The sequence below is a fragment of the Oncorhynchus nerka genome, linkage group LG14 (genome assembly GCF_034236695.1).
Source record: "Oncorhynchus nerka isolate Pitt River linkage group LG14, Oner_Uvic_2.0, whole genome shotgun sequence".
Lineage (NCBI taxonomy): Eukaryota > Metazoa > Chordata > Actinopteri > Salmoniformes > Salmonidae > Oncorhynchus > Oncorhynchus nerka.
The window spans coordinates 5495342-5516487 of record NC_088409.1 but is presented as its reverse complement, the minus strand read 5'-3'; the positions used below and the strand labels follow the sequence as shown (position 1 = coordinate 5516487).

At 48.8% G+C, this 21146-nt stretch overlaps 1 protein-coding gene across 1 annotated transcript in view; it reads right to left on the bottom strand.

Moving 5' to 3' along the window:
- Positions 1–21146, bottom strand: part of LOC135574943 (intermembrane lipid transfer protein VPS13B-like) — a 415456-nt gene that overhangs the window by 103694 nt on the left and 290616 nt on the right. Inside the window, 2 exon segments of the mRNA XM_065027065.1 lie at positions 2258–2396; positions 13004–13107. Coding sequence (XP_064883137.1) covers positions 2258–2396; positions 13004–13107 — 243 coding nt within the window.

Sequence of the window (21146 nt, the reverse complement as noted above, 5' to 3'; positions counted from 1 at the left end):
TGTCCATGTAGTCTTAATCATTAGGATCTAGGATCAGGTCCCATCTGTCCATGTAGTCGTATTCATCTAAAAGGACAACCTGATCGTAGATCACCACTCCTACTGAGACTCTTTATGACCTGATCCTAGATCTCCTACACTGAAACTCTTTATGACCTGATCCTAGATCTCCTACTCTGAGACTCTTTATGACCTGATCCTAGATCTCCTTCTCTGAGACTCTTTATGACCTGATCCTAGATCACCACTCCTACGGAGACTCTTTATGACCTGATCCTAGATCACCACTCCTACTGAGACTCTTTATGACCTGATCCTAGATCACCACTCCTACTGAGACTCTTTATGACCTGATCCTAGATCACCACTCCTACGGAGACTCTTTATGACCTGATCCTAGATCACCACTCCTACTGAGACTCTTTATGACCTGATCCTAGATCACCACTCCTACGGAGACTCTTTATGACCTGATCCTAGAACAGTCCTACTCTGAGACTCTTTATGACCTGATCCTAGATCACCACTCCTACTGAGACTCTTTATGATCTGATCCTAGATCTCCTACTCTGAGACTCTTTATGACCTGATCCTAGATATCCTACTCGGAGACTCTTTATGACCTGATCCTAGATCTCCTTCTCTGAGACACTTTATGACCTGATCCTAGATCAGTCCTATTCCAAGACTCTTTGTGGATATGGACCTTGGTGTATGTAGCCTGCTGCCAAACTCAGAAACAGTGTCCTCACTCAGTTCACCTTTCCTCCTCTCCTCCCTTCTTCCTCCCTCCCTTCCTCCTCTCATCCCTTCCTGCTCTCCTCCCTTCCTCTTCCCCTCCCTTCATCCTTCCTCCCTCATCCCCTCCCTTCCTCCTCTTCTCCTCCCTTCCTCCCTCATCCCCTCCCTCTCTTCCTCCTCTCCTTTCTTCCTCCCCTCCTCTCCTCCCTTCCTCCCTTCCTCCTCTCTTCATCATCCCTTCCTCCTCCCCTCCCTTCCTCCCCCTTCCTCCTCCTCCCTCCCTTCCTCCCTCATCCCCTCCCTCTCTTCCTCCCCTCCTCTCCTCCCTTCCTCCTCATCCCTCCCTTCCTCCTCCCTTCCTCCTCTCCCCTCCCTTCCTCCTCTCCTCCCTTCCTCCTCCTCCCTCCCTTCCTCCTCTCCCCTCCCTTCCTCCTCTCCTCCCTTCCTCCTCCTCCCTCCCTTCCTCCTCTCCTCCCTCCCTTCCTCCTCTCCTCCCTCCCTTCCTCCTCTCCTCCCTCCCTCTCCTCCAGCAGCTCAGAGTTTCCAGCTGAACCCCGAGACACCATGCTGGAGGGAATGGGAGGAGTATGTTTCTCTGCACCTCCTCTCCTCCCTCCCTCCCTCTCCTCCAGCAGCCCAGTTTCCAGCTGAACCCCGAGACACCATGCTGGAGGGAATGGGAGGAGTATGTTTCTCTGCACCTCCTCTCCTCCCTCCCTCCCTCTCCTCCAGCAGCCCAGAGTTTCCAGCTGAACCCCGAGACACCGTGCTGGAGGGAATGGGAGGAGTATGTTTCTCTCCACCGGCATCTCATGCAAGGAAAAGATGGCAGATGACTGTTTTCAATGAGAGGGGTCCCAGTAAGTGGAAAAGTGGTGTAAAACAGCTTCTGGGCCCAGATACAATAAACAGACACACGGAGAGATAAAGAGACATAGAGATAGAGAGACAGAGACCCAGATAGATAGAGACCCAGAGAGATAGAGAGACAGAGACCCAGAGAGATAGAGACCCAGAGAGATAGAGACCAGAGAGACGGAGACCCAGAGAGATGGAGACCCAGAGACGCAGAGACCCAGAGAGGCAGAGACCCAGAGAGATGGAGACACAGAGAGATGGAGACCCAGAGAGACGGAGACCCAGAGACGCAGAGACCCAGAGAGACGGAGACCCAGAGAGACGGAGACCCAGAGAGATGGAGACCCAGAGAGACGGAGACCCAGAGACACGGAGACCCAGAGAGACGGAGACCCAGAGAGACGGAGACCCAGAGAGACGGAGACCCAGAGAGACGGAGACCCAGAGAGACGGAGACCCAGAGAGACGGAGACCCAGAGAGACGGAGACCCAGAGAGACGGAGACCCAGAGACGCAGAGACCCAGAGAGGCGGAGACCCAGAGAGACGGAGACCCAGAGAGACGGAGACCCAGAGAGACGGAGACCCAGAGAGACGGAGACCCAGAGAGACGGAGACCCAGAGAGACGGAGACCCAGAGAGATTGAGACCGTTCCTACCTGTGACAGTCTTGGTCTTGACCGGGCTGCTGGCGTAGTCCGAGGCCTGATTGGATGGCTGCTTGGCGAATGGCATGCTCCCCACAGACACCTCGTCCTCCCTCCGCTTGGACATGGACACGGGAACCGGCACCGCAGCCTGCGATGACACCACACCCCCACCGATGACATCACACGGTGACTCAGCAACCAAAGAGACTTGACTAGAACCAAGCTGAGATGCACTTATCATCAGTGTATTTATTGGAATGATTTCAGTGGTCGGACATGTAGTCTGAGATAGACAGGGCTGCCTCTTAGAGAGATCTCCAGCCTGCTCCATCAGTCCTGAACCTGTAGTCTGAGATAGACAGGGCTGCCTCTTAGAGAGATCTCCAGCCTGCTCCATCAGTCCTGACCATGTAGTCTGATATAGACAGGGCTGCCTCTTAGAGAGATCTCCAGCCTGCTCCATCTGTCCTGACCTTCTTAGAGAGAGTACAAAACATTCAACAACACTACCAAAAGTATGTGGACACCTGCTAGTCGAACATCTCATTCCAAAATCATGGGTATTAATACGGAGTTGGTTCCCCCCCCTTTGCTGCTATAACAGCCTCCACTCTTCTGGGAAGGCTTTCCACTAGATGTTGGAACATTACTGCTATAACAGCCTACACTCTTCTGGGAAGGCTTTCCACTAGATGTTGGAACATTGCTGCTATAACAGTCTCCACTCTTCTGGGAAGGCTTTCCACTAGATGTTGGAACATTGCTGCTATAACAGCCTCCACTCTTCTGGGAAGGCTTTCCACTAGATGTTGGAACATTGCTGCTATAACAGTCTCCACTCTTCTGGGAAGGCTTTCCACTAGATGTTGGAACATTGCTGCTATAACAGCCTCCACTCTTCTGGGAAGGCTTTCCACTAGATGTTGGAACATTGCTGCTATAACAGCCTCCACTCTTCTGGGAAGGCTTTCCACTAGATGTAGGAACATTGCTGCTATAACAGCCTCCACTCTTCTGGGAGGCTTTCCACTAGATGTTGGAACATTGCTGCTATAACAGCCTCCACTCTTCTGGGAAGACTTTCCACTAGATGTCGGAACATTGTTGCTATAACAGCCTCCACTCTTCTGGGAGGCTTTCCACTAGATGTTGGAACATTGCTGCTATAACAGCCTCCACTCTTCTGGGAAGGCCTTCCACTAGATGTTGGAACATTGCTGCGGGGACTAGCTTCCATTCAGCCACAAGAGCATTAGTGAGGTCGGGTGCTGATGTTTAGCGATTAGTCCTGGCTCGTGGTCCAATTCATCCCAAAGGTGTTCGATGGGGTTGAGGTCAGGGCTCTGTGCTGGCCAGTCAAGTTCTTCCACACCGATCTCGACAAACCATTTCTGTATGGACCTCATTTTGTTCATGGGGGCATTGTCATGCTGAAACAGGAAATGGCCTTTCCCCAAACTGTTGCCACAAAGTTGGAAGCACAGAATCATCTAGAATGTCATTGTATGTTGTAGCGTTAAGTTTTCCCTCCACTGGAACTAAGGGTCCCGAACCATGAAAAACAGCCCCAGACCATTATTCCTCCTCCACCAAACTTTACAGTTGACACTATGCATTGGGGCAGGTAGGGTTCTCCTGGCATCCGCCAAACTCAGATTATTAAATTGTGTGCGGCTGCCATGGAAACCCATTACATGAAGCTCCCGACCAACAGTGTTGTTGTTGCTTCCAGAGGTAGTTTGGAACTCGGTAGTGAGGGTTACAACCCGAGGACAGACCATTTTTACATACTAAACGATTCAGCACACGTTGGTCCCGTTCTGTGAGCTTGTGTGGTCTACCACTTCACGGCTGAGCCGTTGTTGCTCCTAGACGTTTCCCCTTCACAATAACAGCACTTACAGTTGACCCCGGGGCAGCTCTAGCAGGGCAGAAATTGGACAAACTGACTTGTTGGACGGTGCCACGTTGAAACTCACTTAGCTCTTCAGTAAGGCCCATTCTACTGGCAATGTTTGTCTATGGAGATTGCATGGCAGTGTGCTCAATTTTATACACCTGTCAGCGAAGGTTTGTCCACATACGTTTGTATAAATAGTGTCGGTCCTCTCTGGTTCTCAGAGACAACAGGACATGACTGCCTGTCATGGACATTAACTTCAGTCAGCTCCAATCATTAAAAGAGGGTTCATCTGAGAAACACAAGAGCCTGGAGGGCAGTGGAGGGGAGAGGAGAGGAGGAGAGGAGAGGAGGAGAGAGGGGAGGAGGAGAGGAGGGGAGAGGAGAGGAGAGGAGAGGAGAGGAGAGAGGATGACAGGAGAGGAGAGGAGAGGAGAGAGGATGACAGGAGAGGAGGAGAGAGGAGAGGAGGAGAGGAGAAGAGAGGGGAGGAGGAGAGAGGGGAGGAGGAGAGGAGGAGAGGTGGAGAGAGGAGAGGAGAAGAGAGGAGGAGGAGGAGGAGGAGGAGGAGAGGAGAGGAGAAGAGAAGAGGAGAGAGGGGAGGAGGGAGGAGGAGAGGAGAAGAGAGGTGGGGAGAGGAGAGAAGGAGAAATGAGAGGAGAGGAGGCGAGGAGGGGAGAGGATGAGAGAGGAGGGGAGAGGAGAGGAGAGGGAGAGGAGGAGAAAGGAGAGGAGAGGTGGGGAGAGGAGAGGAGAAGAGAAGAGAAGAGAGAGAGAGGAGAGGAAGAGAGGAGAAGAGAAGGGAAGAGGAGAGAGGGGAGGAGAGAGGGGAGGGAGGGAGGAGAGGAGAAGAGAAGAGAAGAGGAGAGGAGGAGAGGAGAGGAGGAGAGGAGGTGAGAGAGGAGGAGAAAGGAGGAGAGGAGAGGAGAGGTGGGGAGAGGAGAGAAGGAGAAATGAGAGGAGAGGAGGCGAGGAGGGGAGAGGATGAGAGAGGAGGGGAGAGGAGAGGAGAGGGAGTGGAGGAGAAAGGAGAGGTAGGGAGTGGAGGAGAAAGGAGAGGTGGGGAGAGGAGAGGTGGGGAGAGGAGGAGAAAGGAGGAGAGAGGGGAGGGGAGGGGAGAGGAGAGGAGGAGAGAGGGGAGGGGAGGAGAAAGGAGAGAGGGGAGGGGAGAGGAGAGGAGGGGAGAGGAGAGGTGGAGAGAGAGGAGGGAAGGGAGAGAAGGGGGGAGGGGAGGATATGAGAGAGCAATGCTGGGCTGGCTACAAGGCTGTAGGTAAAGAGGCTCCAACAGGCCCATAGGCTCCAAGAGCAACACAGGGGATGAGGTGGGGGCTGAAGGCTCGGGGCCAGGGGTCGGTGATGGGTGAATGTTTGTGTAGAGCGGCCTCACACAGAGCTGGCAGACTGCAGCTCACGGCCGTTCTGCTTGGCCCTGGCCCTATGTGTGTGTGTGTGGGGGGGGGAAACAACACTGGCACCCGACAGCAGCAGCAGCTAGCTACAGTATGACATCTGGCAGGGGCCCACACACACACACGCACAGACGCACGCGCGCGCACAGACACACACGCACACACACGCGCGCACACACACACACACCTACACACACACACACATCCAGATTACTTGATGTGAAAACTCTCAAATATTTTTGACCTGATAATATTCATTTCTACTCGTCCACTGAGTGGAACATATCTGGATATATCACCATCACCATCTGGATATATCACCATCACCACCTGGATATATCACCACCTGGATATATCACCACCTGGATATATCACCACCTGGATATATCACCACCTGGATATATCACCACCTGGATATATCACCACCTGGATATATCACCACCTGGATATATCACCACCTGAATATATCACCACCTGAATATATCACCACCTGGATATATCACCACCTGGATATATCACCACCTGAATATATCACCACCTGAATATATCACCACATGGATATATCACCACCACCACCTGGATATATCACCACCTGGATATATCACCACCTGGATATATCACCACCTGGATATATCACCTCCTGAATATATCACCACCTGGATATATCACCACCTGGATATATCACCACCTGGATATATCACCACCTGGATATATCACCATCACCATCTGGATATATCACCATCACCACCTGGATATATCACCACCTGGATATATCACCATCACCATCTGGATATATCACCATCACCACCTGGATATATCACCACCTGGATATATCACCACCTGGATATATCACCACCTGGATATATCACCACCTGAATATATCACCACCTGAATATATCACCACCTGAATATATCACCACCTGAATATATCACTTCCTGAATATATCACTTCCTTAATATATCACTTCCTGAATATATCACTTCCTTAATATATCACTTCCTGAATATATCACCACCTGAATATATCACTTCCTGAATATATCACCACCACCACCTGGATATATCACCACCTGAATATATCACTTCCTGAATATATCACCACCTTAATATATCACCATCACCACCTGGATATATCACCACCTGAATATATCACCTCCTGAATATATCACCACCTTAATATATCACCACCTGAATATATCACCACCTGGATATATCACCACCTTAATATATCACCACCTGGATATATCACCACCTGAATATATCACCACCTGAATATATCACCACCTGAATATATCACCACCTGAATATATCACCACCTGAATATATCACTTCCTGAATATATCACTTCCTGAATATATCACCGCCTGAATATATCACTTCCTGAATATATCACCACCTAAATATATCACCACCTGAATATATGACTTCCTGAATATATCACTTCCTGAATATATCACCGCCTGAATATATCACTTCCTGAATATATCACCACCTAAATATATCACCACCTGAATATATGACTTCCTGAATATATCACCACCTGGATATATCACCACCTGGATATATCACCACCTGGATATATCACCACCTGGATATATCACCACCTGAATATATCACCACCTGGATATATCACCACCTGGATATATCACCACCTGAATATATCACCACCTGAATATATCACCACCTGGATATATCACCACCTGAATATATCACCACCTGGATATATCACCACCTGGATATATCACTTCCTTAATATATCACCACCTGATATATCACCACCTGGATATATCACCACCACCACCTGGATATATCACCACCTGGATATATCACCACCTGAATATATCACCACCTGGATATATCACCACCACCACCTGGATATATCACCACCACCACCTGGATATATCACCACCTGGATATATCACCACCTGAATATATCACCACCTGGATATATCACCACCTGGATATATCACCACCACCACCTGGATATATCACCACCTGGATATATCACCACCTGAATATATCACCACCTGAATATATCACTTCCTGAATATATCACTTCCTGAATATATCACCACCTGAATATATCACTTCCTGAATATATCACCACCTGAATATATCACTTCCTGAATATATCACTTCCTGAATATATCACTTCCTGAATATATCACCACCTGAATATACCACCACCTGAATATATCACCACCTGAATATATCACTTCCTGAATATATCACTTCCTGAATATATCACCGCCTGAATATATCACTTCCTGAATATATCACCACCTACATATATCACCACCTGAATATATGACTTCCTGAATATATCACTTCCTGAATATATCACTTCCTGAATATATCACCACCTAAATATATCACCTCCTGGATATCACCACCTGAATATATCACTACCTGAATATATGACTTCCTGAATATATCACTTCCTGAATATATCACTTCCTGAATATATCACCTCCTGAATATATCACCACCTAAATATATCACCACCTGAATATATCACTTCCTGAATATATCACCACCTGAATATATCACCACCTGAATATATCACCACCTGAATATATCACTTCCTGAATATATCACTTCCTGAATATATCACCACCTGGATATATCACCACCTGAATATATCACTACCTGAATATATCACCACCTGAATATATCACCACCTGAATATATCACCACCTGAATATATCACTTCCTGAATATATCACCACCTGAATATATCACTTCCTGAATATATCACTTCCTGAATATATCACTTCCTGAATATATCACCACCTGGATATATCACCACCTGAATATATCACCACCTGAATATATCACCACCTGGATATATCACCACCTGAATATATCACCACCTGAATATATCACTTCCTGAATATATCACTTCCCGAATATATCACCACCTGAATATATCACCACCTGAATATATCACCACCTGGATATATCACCACCTGAATATATCACCACCTGAATATATCACCACCTGAATATACCTGAATATATCACCACCTGAATATATCACCACCTGAATATATCACCACCTGAATATATCACCACCTGAATATATCACCACCTGAATATATCACCACCTGAATATATCACCACCTGAATATATCACTTCCTGAATATATCACCACCTGGATATATCACCACCTGGATATATCACCACCTGGATATATCACCACCTGAATATATCACCACCTGAATATATCACCTCCTGAATATATCACCACCTGGATATATCACCACCTGGATATATCACCCCCTGAATATATCACCACCTGAATATATCACTTCCTGAATATATCACTTCCTGAATATATCACTTCCTGAATATATCACCACCTGAATATATCACTTCCTGAATATATCACCACCTTAATATATCACCACCTGGATATATCACCACCTGAATATATCACCTCCTGAATATATCACTTCCTGAATATATCACTTCCTGAATATATCACTTCCTGAATATATCACCACCTGAATATATCACTTCCTGAATATATCACCACCTTAATATACCACCACCTGGATATATCACCACCTGAATATATCACCACCTGAATATATCACCACCTGGATATATCACCACCACCACCTGGATATATCACCACCTGGATATATCTCCACCACCACCTGGATATATCACCACCTGGATATATCACCACCTGAATATATCACCACCTGAATATATCACCACCTGGATATATCACAACCTGGATATATCTCCACCACCACCTGGATATATCACCACCTGGATATATCACCACCTGAATATATCACCACCTGGATATATCACCACCACCTCCTGGATATATCACCACCTGGATATATCACCACCTGAATATATCACCACCTGGATATATCACCACCTGGATATATCACCACCTGAATATATCACCACCTGAATATATCACCACCTGAATATATCACCACCTGGATATATCACCACCTGGATATATCACCTCCTGAATATATCACCACCTGGATATATCACCACCTGGATATATCACCACCTGGATATATCACCACCTGGATATATCACCACCTGGATATATCACCACCTGAATATATCACCACCTGAATATATCACCTCCTGAATATATCACTTCCTGAATATATCACTTCCTGAATATATCACCACCTGAATATATCACCTCCTGAATATATCACCACCTGGATATATCACCACCTGGATATATCACCACCTGAATATATCACCACCTGGATATATCACCACCTGGATATATCACCACCTGGATATATCACCACCTGGATATATCACCACCTGAATATATCACCACCTGAATATATCACCACCTGGATATATCACCACCTGGATATATCACTACCTGGATATATCACCACCTGGATATATCACCACCTGGATATATCACCACCTGGATATATCACCACCTGGATATATCACCACATGGATATATCACTTCCTGAATATATTATTATATTTCTCAGGCTTTCCTGAGGAGTCACATCATGTCAGCTACTTTCTGCTTTACACAAAGAGGTCCTCAACCTCCCTGTCTGCAACGCTCCAGTATTCTAGAACGCTCCAGTATTCTGCAACGCTCCAGTATTCTGCAACGCTCCAGTATTCTAGAACGCTCCAGTATTCTGCAACGCTCCAGTATTCTGCAACGCTCCAGTATTCTAGAACGCTCCAGTATTCTGCAACGCTCCAGTATTCTGCAACGCTCCAGTATTCTGCAACGCTCCAGTATTCTAGAACGCTCCAGTATTCTGCAACGCTCCAGTATTCTGCAACGCTCCAGTATTCTGAAACGCTCCAGTATTCTGCAACGCTCCAGTATTCTAGAACGCTCCAGTATTCTGCAACGCTCCAGTATTCTGCAACGCTCCAGTATTCTGCAACGCTCCAGTATTCTAGAACGCTCCAGTATTCTGCAACGCTCCAGTATTCTAGAACGCTCCAGTATTCTGCAACGCTCCAGTATTATAGAACGCTCCAGTATTCTGCAACGCTCCAGTATTCTGCAACGCTCCAGTATTCTGCAACGCTCCAGTATTCTAGAACGCTCCAGTATTCTGCAACGCTCCAGTATTCTAGAACGCTCCAGTATTCTAGAACGCTCCAGTATTCTAGAACGCTCCAGTATTCTGCAACGCTCCAGTATTCTGCAACGCTCCAGTATTCTGCAACGCTCCAGTATTCTAGAATGCTCCAGTATTCTAGATCGCTCCAGTATTCTGCAACGCTCCAGTATTCTAGAACGCTCCAGTATTCTGCAACGCTCCAGTATTCTAGAACGTTCCAGGGAACATTCCTATCCGTCTCTCTCCCTCCTGACCCCAAACACTAAGCCTCGTCCTTCTCCTCTGTCCTTCAGCTGAAGGCCTCAGCTAATCCTGCACACCCAGCCTTCACACTCTAACCCTGACAGCCAGGAGTGTGTGTGTGTGTGTGTGTCAGCTAGGTTAGATGAGGAACAGGTCTCATTCACCCTGGCACTGAGTCAATCACTAACATGTGCTTCCTTCTCTCTCCCCTGTGGGAGGTACGGACCAGACGAGTTCACTGAACAAATACATGTTTCCCAAAGATACATTTAGATCCATGTCCTCTATAAGGCTGAACCTGTGTAATGTCCAACCAGCCTCTCTATCTGTCCTCTATCTAACCAGCCTCTCTATCTGTCCTCTATAAGGCTGAACCTGTGTAATGTCCAACCAGCCTCTCTATCTGTCCTCTATAAGGCTGAACCTGTGTAATGTCTGTCCCATCTAACCAGCTCTATCTCTATCTGTGTGTAATGTCCAACCAGCCTCTCTATCTGTCCTCTATAAGGCTGAACCTGTGTAATGTCCAACCAGCCTCTCTATCTGTCCTCTATAAGGCTGAACCTGTGTAATGTCCAACCAGCCTCTCTATCTGTCCTCTATCTAACCAGCCTCTCTATCTGTCCTCTATAAGGCTGTCCAACCAGCCTCTCTATCTGTCCTCTATCTAACCAGCCTCTCTATCTGTCCTCTATAAGGCTGAACCTGTGTAATGTCCAACCAGCCTCTCTATCTGTCCTCTATCTAACCAGCCTCTCTATCTGTCCTCTATAAGGCTGAACCTGTGTAATGTCCAACCAGCCTCTCTATCTGTCCTCTATCTAACCAGCCTCTCTATCTGTCCTCTATAATGTCCAACCAAGGCTGTCCTCTATAAGGCTGAACCTGTGTAATGTCCAACCAGCCTCTCTATCTGTCCTCTATCTAACCAGCCTCTCTATCTGTCCTCTATAAGGCTGAACCTGTGTAATGTCCAACCAGCCTCTCTATCTGTCCTCTATAAGGCTGAACCTGTGTAATGTCCAACCAGCCTCTCTATCTGTCCTCTATAAGGCTGAACCTGTGTAATGTCCAACCAGCCTCTCTATCTGTCCTCTATCTAACCAGCCTCTCTATCTGTCCTCTATAAGGCTGAACCTGTGTAATGTCCAACCAGCCTCTCTATCTGTCCTCTATAAGGCTGAACCTGTGTAATGTCCAACCAGCCTCTCTATCTGTCCTCTATAAGGCTGAACCTGTGTAATGTCCAACCAGCCTCTCTATCTGTCCTCTATCTAACCAGCCTCTCTATCTGTCCTCTATAAGGCTGAACCTGTGTAATGTCCAACCAGCCTCTCTATCTGTCCTCTATAAGGCTGAACCTGTGTAATGTCCAACCAGTCTCTCTATCTGTCCTCTATAAGGCTGAACCTGTGTAATGTCCAACCAGTCTCTCTATCTGTCCTCTATAAGGATGAACCTGTGTAATGTCCAACCAGCCTGTGTAACGTCCAACCAGTCTCTCTGTCTGTCCTCTATAAGGCTGAACCTGTGTAATGTCCAACCAGCCTCTCTGTCTGTCCTCTATAAGGCTGAACCTGTATAATGTCCAACCAGTCTCTCTATCGGTCCTCTATAAGGCTGAACCTGTATAATGTCCAACCAGCCTCTCTATCTGTCCTCTATAAGGCTGAACCTGTGTAATGTCCAACCAGTCTCTCTATCTGTCCTCTATAAGGTTGAACCTGTGTAATGTCCAACCAGCCTCTCTATCTGTCCTCTATAAGGCTGAACCTGTGTAATGTCCAACCATCCTCTCTATCTGTCCTCTATAAGGCTGAACCTGTGTAATGTCCAACCAGCCTCTCTATCTGTCCTCTATAAGGCTGAACCTGTGTAATGTCCAACCATCACTCTCTGTCTGTCCTCTATAACAGAATGTCTGTCCTGTGTAGAATGTCTGTCCTGTGTAGAATGTCTGTCCTGTGTAGAATGTCTGTCCTGTGTAGAATGTCTGTCCTGTGTAGAATGTCTGTCCTGTGTAGAATGTCTGTCCTGTGTAAATAGCTCATGGTACAGAATGTCCAACGGTGTGTGTGTGTGTGTGTGTGTGTGTTCTACCTGTTGCCTGCTACTCCTCTTCTGAGGCTGGTGGAGGATCCATGTACTGAAGACTGGATCCAGGTTCACAGCAATGCCCTGGACGCTGACCAGGGACACAGCACCTACAGACAACACATACAGAACAGCAGGTTACCCACAATGCCCTGGACGCTGACCAGGAACACAGCACCTACAGACAACACATACAGAACAGCAGGTTACCCACAATGCCCTGGACGCTGACCAGGAACACAGCACCTACAGACAACACATACAGAACAGACCTAGTAAGGTTGTGAATCAGGTAACCATGTTCCTACTGCCAGGTGGTAACCATGTTCCTACTGCCAGGTAGTAACCATGTTCCTACTGCCAGGTGGTAACCATGTTCCTACTGCCAGGTGGTAACCATGTTCCTACTGCCAGGTGGTAACCATGTTCCTACTGCCAGGTGGTAACCATGTTCCTACTGCCAGGTGGTAACCATGTTCCTACTGCCAGGTAGTAACCATGTTCCTACTGCCAGGTAGTAACCATGTTCCTACTGCCAGGTGGTAACCATGTTCCTACTGCCAGGTAGTAACCATGTTCCTACTGCCAGGTAGTAACCATGTTCCTACTGCCAGGTGGTAACCATGTTCCTACTGCCAGGTGGTAACCATGTTCCTACTGCCAGGTCAGTAACCATGTTCCTATCTAGTCCCAGGTAGTAACCATGTTGGTAATCATGTTCCTACTGTCCCAGGTAGTAACCATGTTCCTACTGCCAGGAGTAACCATGTTCCTACTAGCCAGGTAGTAACCATGTTCCTACTGCCAGGTAGTAACCATGTTCCTACTGTAACCATGTTCCTGTTCAGCCTTTGAGGACACAGTGTTCCTACTAGTCCCAGGTGGTAACCATGTTCAGCCTTTGAGGACACAGTGCCAGGTGGTAATGTTCATGTTCCTACTGTCCCAGGTAGTAACCATGTTCCTACTGCCTTTGAGGACCAGGTGTGTTCAGGTAACCATGTTCCTGTGCCTTTGAGGACACAGTGTAATCCATGTTCCTACTGCCAGGTGTAGTAACCATGTTCCTACTGCCAGCCTTTGAGGAACCATGTTCCTAGTCCCAGGTAGTAACCATGTGTGTTCAGCCCCTATCTACTGCCAGGTAGTAATCATGTTCAGCCTCTGAGGACACAGTGTATATCTCATCTAGTCCCAGGTTGTAACCATGTTCAGCCTCTGAGGACACAGTGTATATCTCATCTAGTCCCAGGTCGTAACCATGTTCCCTTGTTCAGCCTTTGAGGACACAGTGTATATCTCATCTAGTCCCAGGTAGTAACCATGTTCAGCCTCTGAGGACACAGTGTATATCTCATCTAGTCCCAGGTCGTAACCATGTTCCCTTGTTCAGCCTTTGAGGACACAGTGTATATCTCATCTAGTCCCAGGTCGTAACCATGTTGAGCCTCTGAGGACACAGTGTATATCTCATCTAGTCCCAGGTAGTAACCATGTTCAGCCTCTGAGGACACAGTGTATATCTCATCTAGTCCCAGGTCGTAACCATGTTCCCTTGTTCAGCCTTTGAGGACACAGTGTATATCTCATCTAGTCCCAGGTCGTAACCATGTTGAGCCTCTGAGGACACAGTGTATATCTCATCTAGTCCCAGGTAGTAACCATGTTCAGCCTCTGAGGACACAGTGTATATCTCATCTAGTCCCAGGTAGTAACCATGTTCCTATGTTCAGCCTTTGAGGTAGCCATGTGTTCAAAGTGTGTCCCACAAAGCCAAGAATAACATTTCCTCTTGATAAATCTCTATGAAACTCAAGACTTTCAGGAGGTTTAGTTTATTCTTAACTAATAATCTTTAGCAACAATATGTGGCTGAGGTAATGCCAGGGGATGGTATTGATAATGACTAGCATGCCGTGGGGATTAGGGAGAGGGCTCTGGCGTGCCGTGGAATGTCTCGGGAAACAACGATGAAGAGAACACCGCGGAACATCTGATGAGCCTGGGGAGTTCCGAGGGGCTTTGGCGCTGTCCGGTTATTCCTGTTTCAGCCCTGAGGACACAGTGTATATCTCATCTAGGGAGTAACCATGGTGAGGGGGGATATCTCATCAGACTGAGGGTAACCATGTTGTGGGGGGGACACAGTGTGTATCAGACTGGGGGGTAACGGTGTATCAGACTGAGGAGTGTATATCTCATCGGTGTATCAGACTGAGGAGGGTGTATATCTATCTAGTCCCAGGTGTATCAGACTGAGGGAGGGGGTAACAGTGTATCAGACTGAGGGTGAGGACACAGTGTTTATCTCATGTATCAGACTGAGGGTGTATATCTCATCTAGGGGGTAACGGTGTTATCAGACTGAGGGGTGTGGGGGGGTGTATCTCAGACTGAGGACACAGTGGTTGAGCCTCTGAGGGTAACCATAGTGTATGTTCAGACTGAGGGCCATGTGTTCAAAGGGTCCCACAAAGCCAGTGTATCAGACTGAGGGTGGGGTTTAACAGTGTATCAGACTGAGGGTGGGTAATGCCAGGGGATGGTGTATCAGACTGAGGGTGGGGATTAACGGTGTATCAGACTGAGGGTGGGGGGTAACTATGAACATCAGACTGAGGGGGGGGGGTTATTCCTGTTTCAGGTGTATCAGACTGAGGGTGGGGGTAACGGTGTATCAGACTGAGGGGAGGGGGTAACGGTGTATCAGCCTGAGGGTGGGGGGTAACGGTGTATCAGACTGAGGAGGGGGTAACAGTGTATCAGACTGAGGGGGGGGTAACAGTGTATCAGCCTGAGGGTGGGGGGTAACAGTGTATCAGCCTGAGGGGTGGGGGGTAACAGTGTATCAGACTGAGGGGTCAGACGAGGGGGGTAACAGTGTATCAGACTGAGGGTGGGGGGTAACAGTGTATCAGACTGAGGGTGGGGGGTAACGGTGTATCAGACTGAGGGTGGGGGGTAACGGTGTATCAGACTGAGGGTGGGGGGTAATGGTGTATCAGACTGAGGGTGGGGGGTAACGGTGTATCAGACTGAGGGTGGGGGGTAACGGTGTATCAGACTGAGGGCCTGAGGGGGGGTAACGGTGTATCAGACTGAGGGTGGGGGGTAACGGTGTATCAGACTGAGGGTGGGGGAGGGGAACTCTGAGGGTGGGGGGACTGATCTATGAGGGTGGGGGTAACTCTAGGGGATGATCTGAGGGTGGGGGGTAAGTGATCAGACTGAGGGAGGGGGACTGATCTATGTTAATGTTGAGTAACTGAGGGTGGGGGGACTGATCTACTGTTAATGTTGAGTAACTCTAGGGGACAGATCTAGGGTGGGGGGTAACTCAGGGGACTGATCTACTGTTAATGGGGAGTAACTAGGGGACTGATCTATGTTAATGTTGAGTAACTAGGGGACTGATCTATGTTAATGTTGAGTAACTAGGGGACTGATCTATGTTAATGTTGAGTAACTAGGGGACTGATCTATGTTAATGTTGAGTAACTCTAGGGGACTGATCTATGTTAATGTTGAGTAACTCTAGGGGGACTGATCTATGTTAATGTTGAGTAACTAGGGGACTGATCTATGTTAATGTTGAGTAACTCTAGGGGACTGATCTATGTTAATGTTGAGTAACTATAGGGGGACTGATCTATGTTAATGTTGAGTAACTAGGGGACTGATCTATGTTAATGTTGAGTAACTAGGGTGGGGGACTGATCTATGTTAATGTTGAGTAACTAGGGGACTGATCTATGTTAATGTTGAGTAACTCTAGGGGACTGATCTATGTTAATGTTGAGTAACTCTAGGGGACTGATCTATGTTAATGTTGAGTAACTCTAGGGGGACTGATCTATGTTAATGTTGAGTAACTAGGGGACTGATCTATGTTAATGTTGAGTAACTCTAGGGGACTGATCTATGTTAATGGTGAGTAACTCTAGGGGACTGATCTATGTTAATGTTGAGTAACTCTAGGGGACTGATCTATGTTAATGGTGAGTAACTCTAGGAGAACTGGTTGAATAACAGAGTCCATAGATAACAGCAATGAGTTCCTGAACCCCCTTTACTATGAGGACACAGAGAAGATGAGGCCACACTCTCACTGTCCCTTCCCTCTCACTGTCCTCTCTTCCTCTCCCCCTCTCCCCTCTATCTATCTATCCATCCATCCATCCATCCATCCATCCATCCTCTCTCTCTCTCTCTCTCTCTCTCTCTCTCTCTCTCCTCTCTCTCTCTCCCTCCCTCCCTCCCCTCCCTCCCTCCCCTCCCTCCCTCCCTCCTCCCCTCCCTCCCTCCATCTCTCCCTCCCTCTCCCCTCTCTCCTCCCCTCCCTCCCTCCTCCCCCTCCCTCCCTCCATCCCTCCCTCCCTCCCTCCCCCTCCCTCCCTCCTCCCCTCCCTCCCAGAGGACCCATAACCTCATGCCTGTGGGTAGATCTCCTAGCCTGCTGTAGACCACACTGTGGTAGGGTAATAGGGCTGGGCTGTGTGGGCTGCTGGACGGGGTCCCGCAACTGTAAGTGACTTCTCTGCACCAGAGCAGGGTTGTATATATACAATATGTATCCCAAATGGCACCCTATTCCCTATATAGTGCACTACTAAAGATCAGAACCCTATTCCCTATATAGTACACTACTTTAGACCAGGGCACATTAGTAAAAGGGTGTAATTTATATAAAAACTCCTACATGTTCTGTAGTACAGTGAAGATGCATTAGATGGATAAACCCTGGTCCTGGAGACCAGAGGCACATGCTACCGGTTTCATAAAGCTAGCCAGCTTCATTACAGGTCAGGCCTCATCCGTACTGCGACAGTGGATAGCTAGCCAGCTTCATTATACAGGTCAGGCCTCATCCGTACTACGACAGTGGATAGCTAGCCAGCTTCATTACAGGTCAGGCCTCATCCGTACTACGACGGTGGATAGCTAGCCAGCTTCATTACAGGTCAGGCCTCATCCGTACTACGACGGTGGATAGCTAGCCAGCTTCATTACAGGTCAGGCCTCATCCGTACTACGACGGTGGATAGCTAGCCAGCTTCATTATACAGGTCAGGCCTCATCCGTACTGCGACGGTGGATAGCTAGCCAGCTTCATTACAGGTCAGGCCTCATCCGTACTACGACGGTGGATAGCTAGCCAGCTTCATTATACAGGTCAGGCCTCATCCGTACTGCGACGGTGGATAGCTAGCCAGCTTCATTACAGGTCAGGCCTCATCCGTACTACGACAGTGGATAGCTAGCCAGCTTCATTACAGGTCAGGCCTCATCCGTACTACGACAGTGGATAGCTAGCCAGCTTCATTACAGGTCAGGCCTCATCCGTACTACGACGGTGGATAGCTAGCCAGCTTCATTATACAGGTCAGGCCTCATCCGTACTACGACGATGTATAGCTAGCCAGCTTCATTATACAGGTCAGGCCTCATCCGTACTACGACGGTGGATAGCTAGCCAGCTTCATTACAGGTCAGGCCTCATCCGTACTACGACAGTGGATAGCTAGCCAGCTTCATTACAGGGCAGGCCTCATCCGTACTACGACGGTGGATAGCTAGCCAGCTTCATTACAGGGCAGGCCTCATCCGTACTACGACGGTGTATAGCTAGCCAGCTTCATTACAGGTCAGGCCTCATCCGTACTACGACGGTGTATAGCTAGCCAGCTTCATTACAGGTCAGGCCTCATCCGTACTACGACAGTGGATAGCTAGCCAGCTTCATTACAGGTCAGGCCTCATCCGTACTACGACGGTGGATAGCTAGCCAGCTTCATTACAGGTCAGGCCTCATCCGTACTACGACAGTGGATAGCTAGCCAGCTTCATTACAGGTCAGGCCTCATCCGTACTACGACAGTGGATAGCTAGCCAGCTTCATTACAGGTCAGGCCTCATCCGTACTGCGACAGTGGATAGCTAGCCAGCTTCATTACAGGTCAGGCCTCATCCGTACTACGACAGTGGATAGCTAGCCAGCTTCATTACAGGTCAGGCCTCATCCGTACTACGACGGTGGATAGCTAGCCAGCTTCATTATACAGGTCAGGCCTCATCCGTACTACGACGGTGGATAGCTAGCCAGCTTCATTATACAGGTCAGGCCTCATCCGTACTACGACGGTGGATAGCTAGCCAGCTTCATTATACAGGTCAGGCCTCATCCGTACTACGACAGTGGATAGCTAGCCAGCTTCATTACAGGTCAGGCCTCATCCGTACTACGACGGTGGATAGCTAGCCAGCTTCATTATACAGGTCAGGCCTCATCCGTACTACGACGGTGGATAGCTAGCCAGCTTCATTATACAGGTCAGGCCTCATCCGTACTACGACGGTGGATAGCTAGCCAGCTTCATTACAGGTCAGGCCTCATCCGTACTGCGACAGTGGATAGCTAGCCAGCTTCATTACAGGTCAGGCCTCATCCGTACTGCGACAGTGGATAGCTAGCCAGCTTCATTACAGGTCAGGCCTCATCCGTACTACGACGGTGGATAGCTAGCCAGCTTCATTACAGGTCAGGCCTCATCCGTACTGCGACAGTGGATAGCTAGCCAGCTTCATTACAGGTCAGGCCTCATCCGTACTACGACAGTGGATAGCTAGCCAGCTTCATTACAGGTAAGGCCTCATCCGTACTACGACGGTGGATAGCTAGCCAGCTTCATTACAGGTCAGGCCTCATCCGTACTACGACAGTGGATAGCTAGCCAGCTTCATTACAGGTCAGGCCTCATCCGTACTACGACAGTGGATAGCTAGCCAGCTTCATTACAGGTCAGGCCTCATCCATACTACGACGGTGGATAGCTAGCCAGCTTCATTACAGGTCAGGCCTCATCCGTACTACGACAGTGGGTAGCTAGCCAGCTTCATTACAGGTCAGGCCTCATCCGTACTACGACGGTGGATAGCTAGCCAGCTTCATTACAGGTCAGGCCTCATCCGTACTACGACGGTGGATAGCTAGCCAGCTTCATTATAGGTCAGGCCTCATCCGTACTACGACAGTGGATAGCACTCGCCCGCCGGCCTGCCGCTAACTCTAGCAGGCTTCTAACGTGAATGAACGTGGCTTCATGTTGAACGTGGGTCCTGGACTTCTGGGCTGCCTGCCTGCCTTGCCCTGTCTGCCTGCCCTGCCCTGTCTGTTTGCCCTGCCTGGCTGGCTGCCTGTCTGTCTGGCTGGCTGCATATCTGTCTGGCTGCATATCTGTCTGGCTTGTTAGGGGAGCAGGGCTAAGAACCCTAAGAGGAGGACGGGGTCAGTCAGCCAGTACAGCAGTTGTATAGGGAGAAGTCCAGGAGGTTAGGACCCATCGAGAAGACCAGGGGATTAGGACCCATCGAGAAGTCCAGGGGGTTAGGACCCATCCAGAAGTCCAGGAGGTTAGGACCCATCCAGGAGTCCAGGGTGTTAGGACCCATCCAGAAGTCCAGGACCCATCGAGAAGACCAGGGGATTAGGACCCATCCAGAAGTCCAGGAGGTTAGGACCCATCGAGAAGTCCAGGGGGTTAGGACCCATCCAGAAGTCCAGGAGGTTAGGACCCATCCAGAAGTCCAGGAGGTTAGGACCCATCCAGAAGTCCAGGACCCATCCAGAAGTCCAGGACCCATCCAGAAGTCCAGGACCCATCCAGAAGTCCAGGGGGTTAGGACCCATGCAGAAGTCCAGGACCCATCCAGAAGTCCAGGGGGTTAGGACCCATCCAGAGGTCCAGGACCCATCCAGAAGTCCAGGACCCATCCAGAAGTCCAGGAGGTTAGGACCCATCCAGAGGTCCAGGACCCATCCAGAAGTCCAGGACCCATCCAGAAGTCCAGGGGGTTAGGACCCATCCAGAGGTCCAGGGGGTTAGGACCCATCCAGAAGTCCAGGGTGTTAGGACCCATCCAGAGGTCCAGGGTGTTAGGACCCATCCAGAAGTCCAGGGTGTTAGGACCCATTCAGAAGTCCAGGGTGTTAGGACCCATCCAGAAGTCCAGGGGGTTAGGACCCATCCAGAGGTCCAGTGTGTTAGGACCCATCCAGAGGTCCAGGGGGTTAGGACCCATCCAGAAGTCCAGGGGGTTAGGACCCATCCAGTAGTCCAGGACCCATCCAGAGGTCCAGGGGGTTAGGACC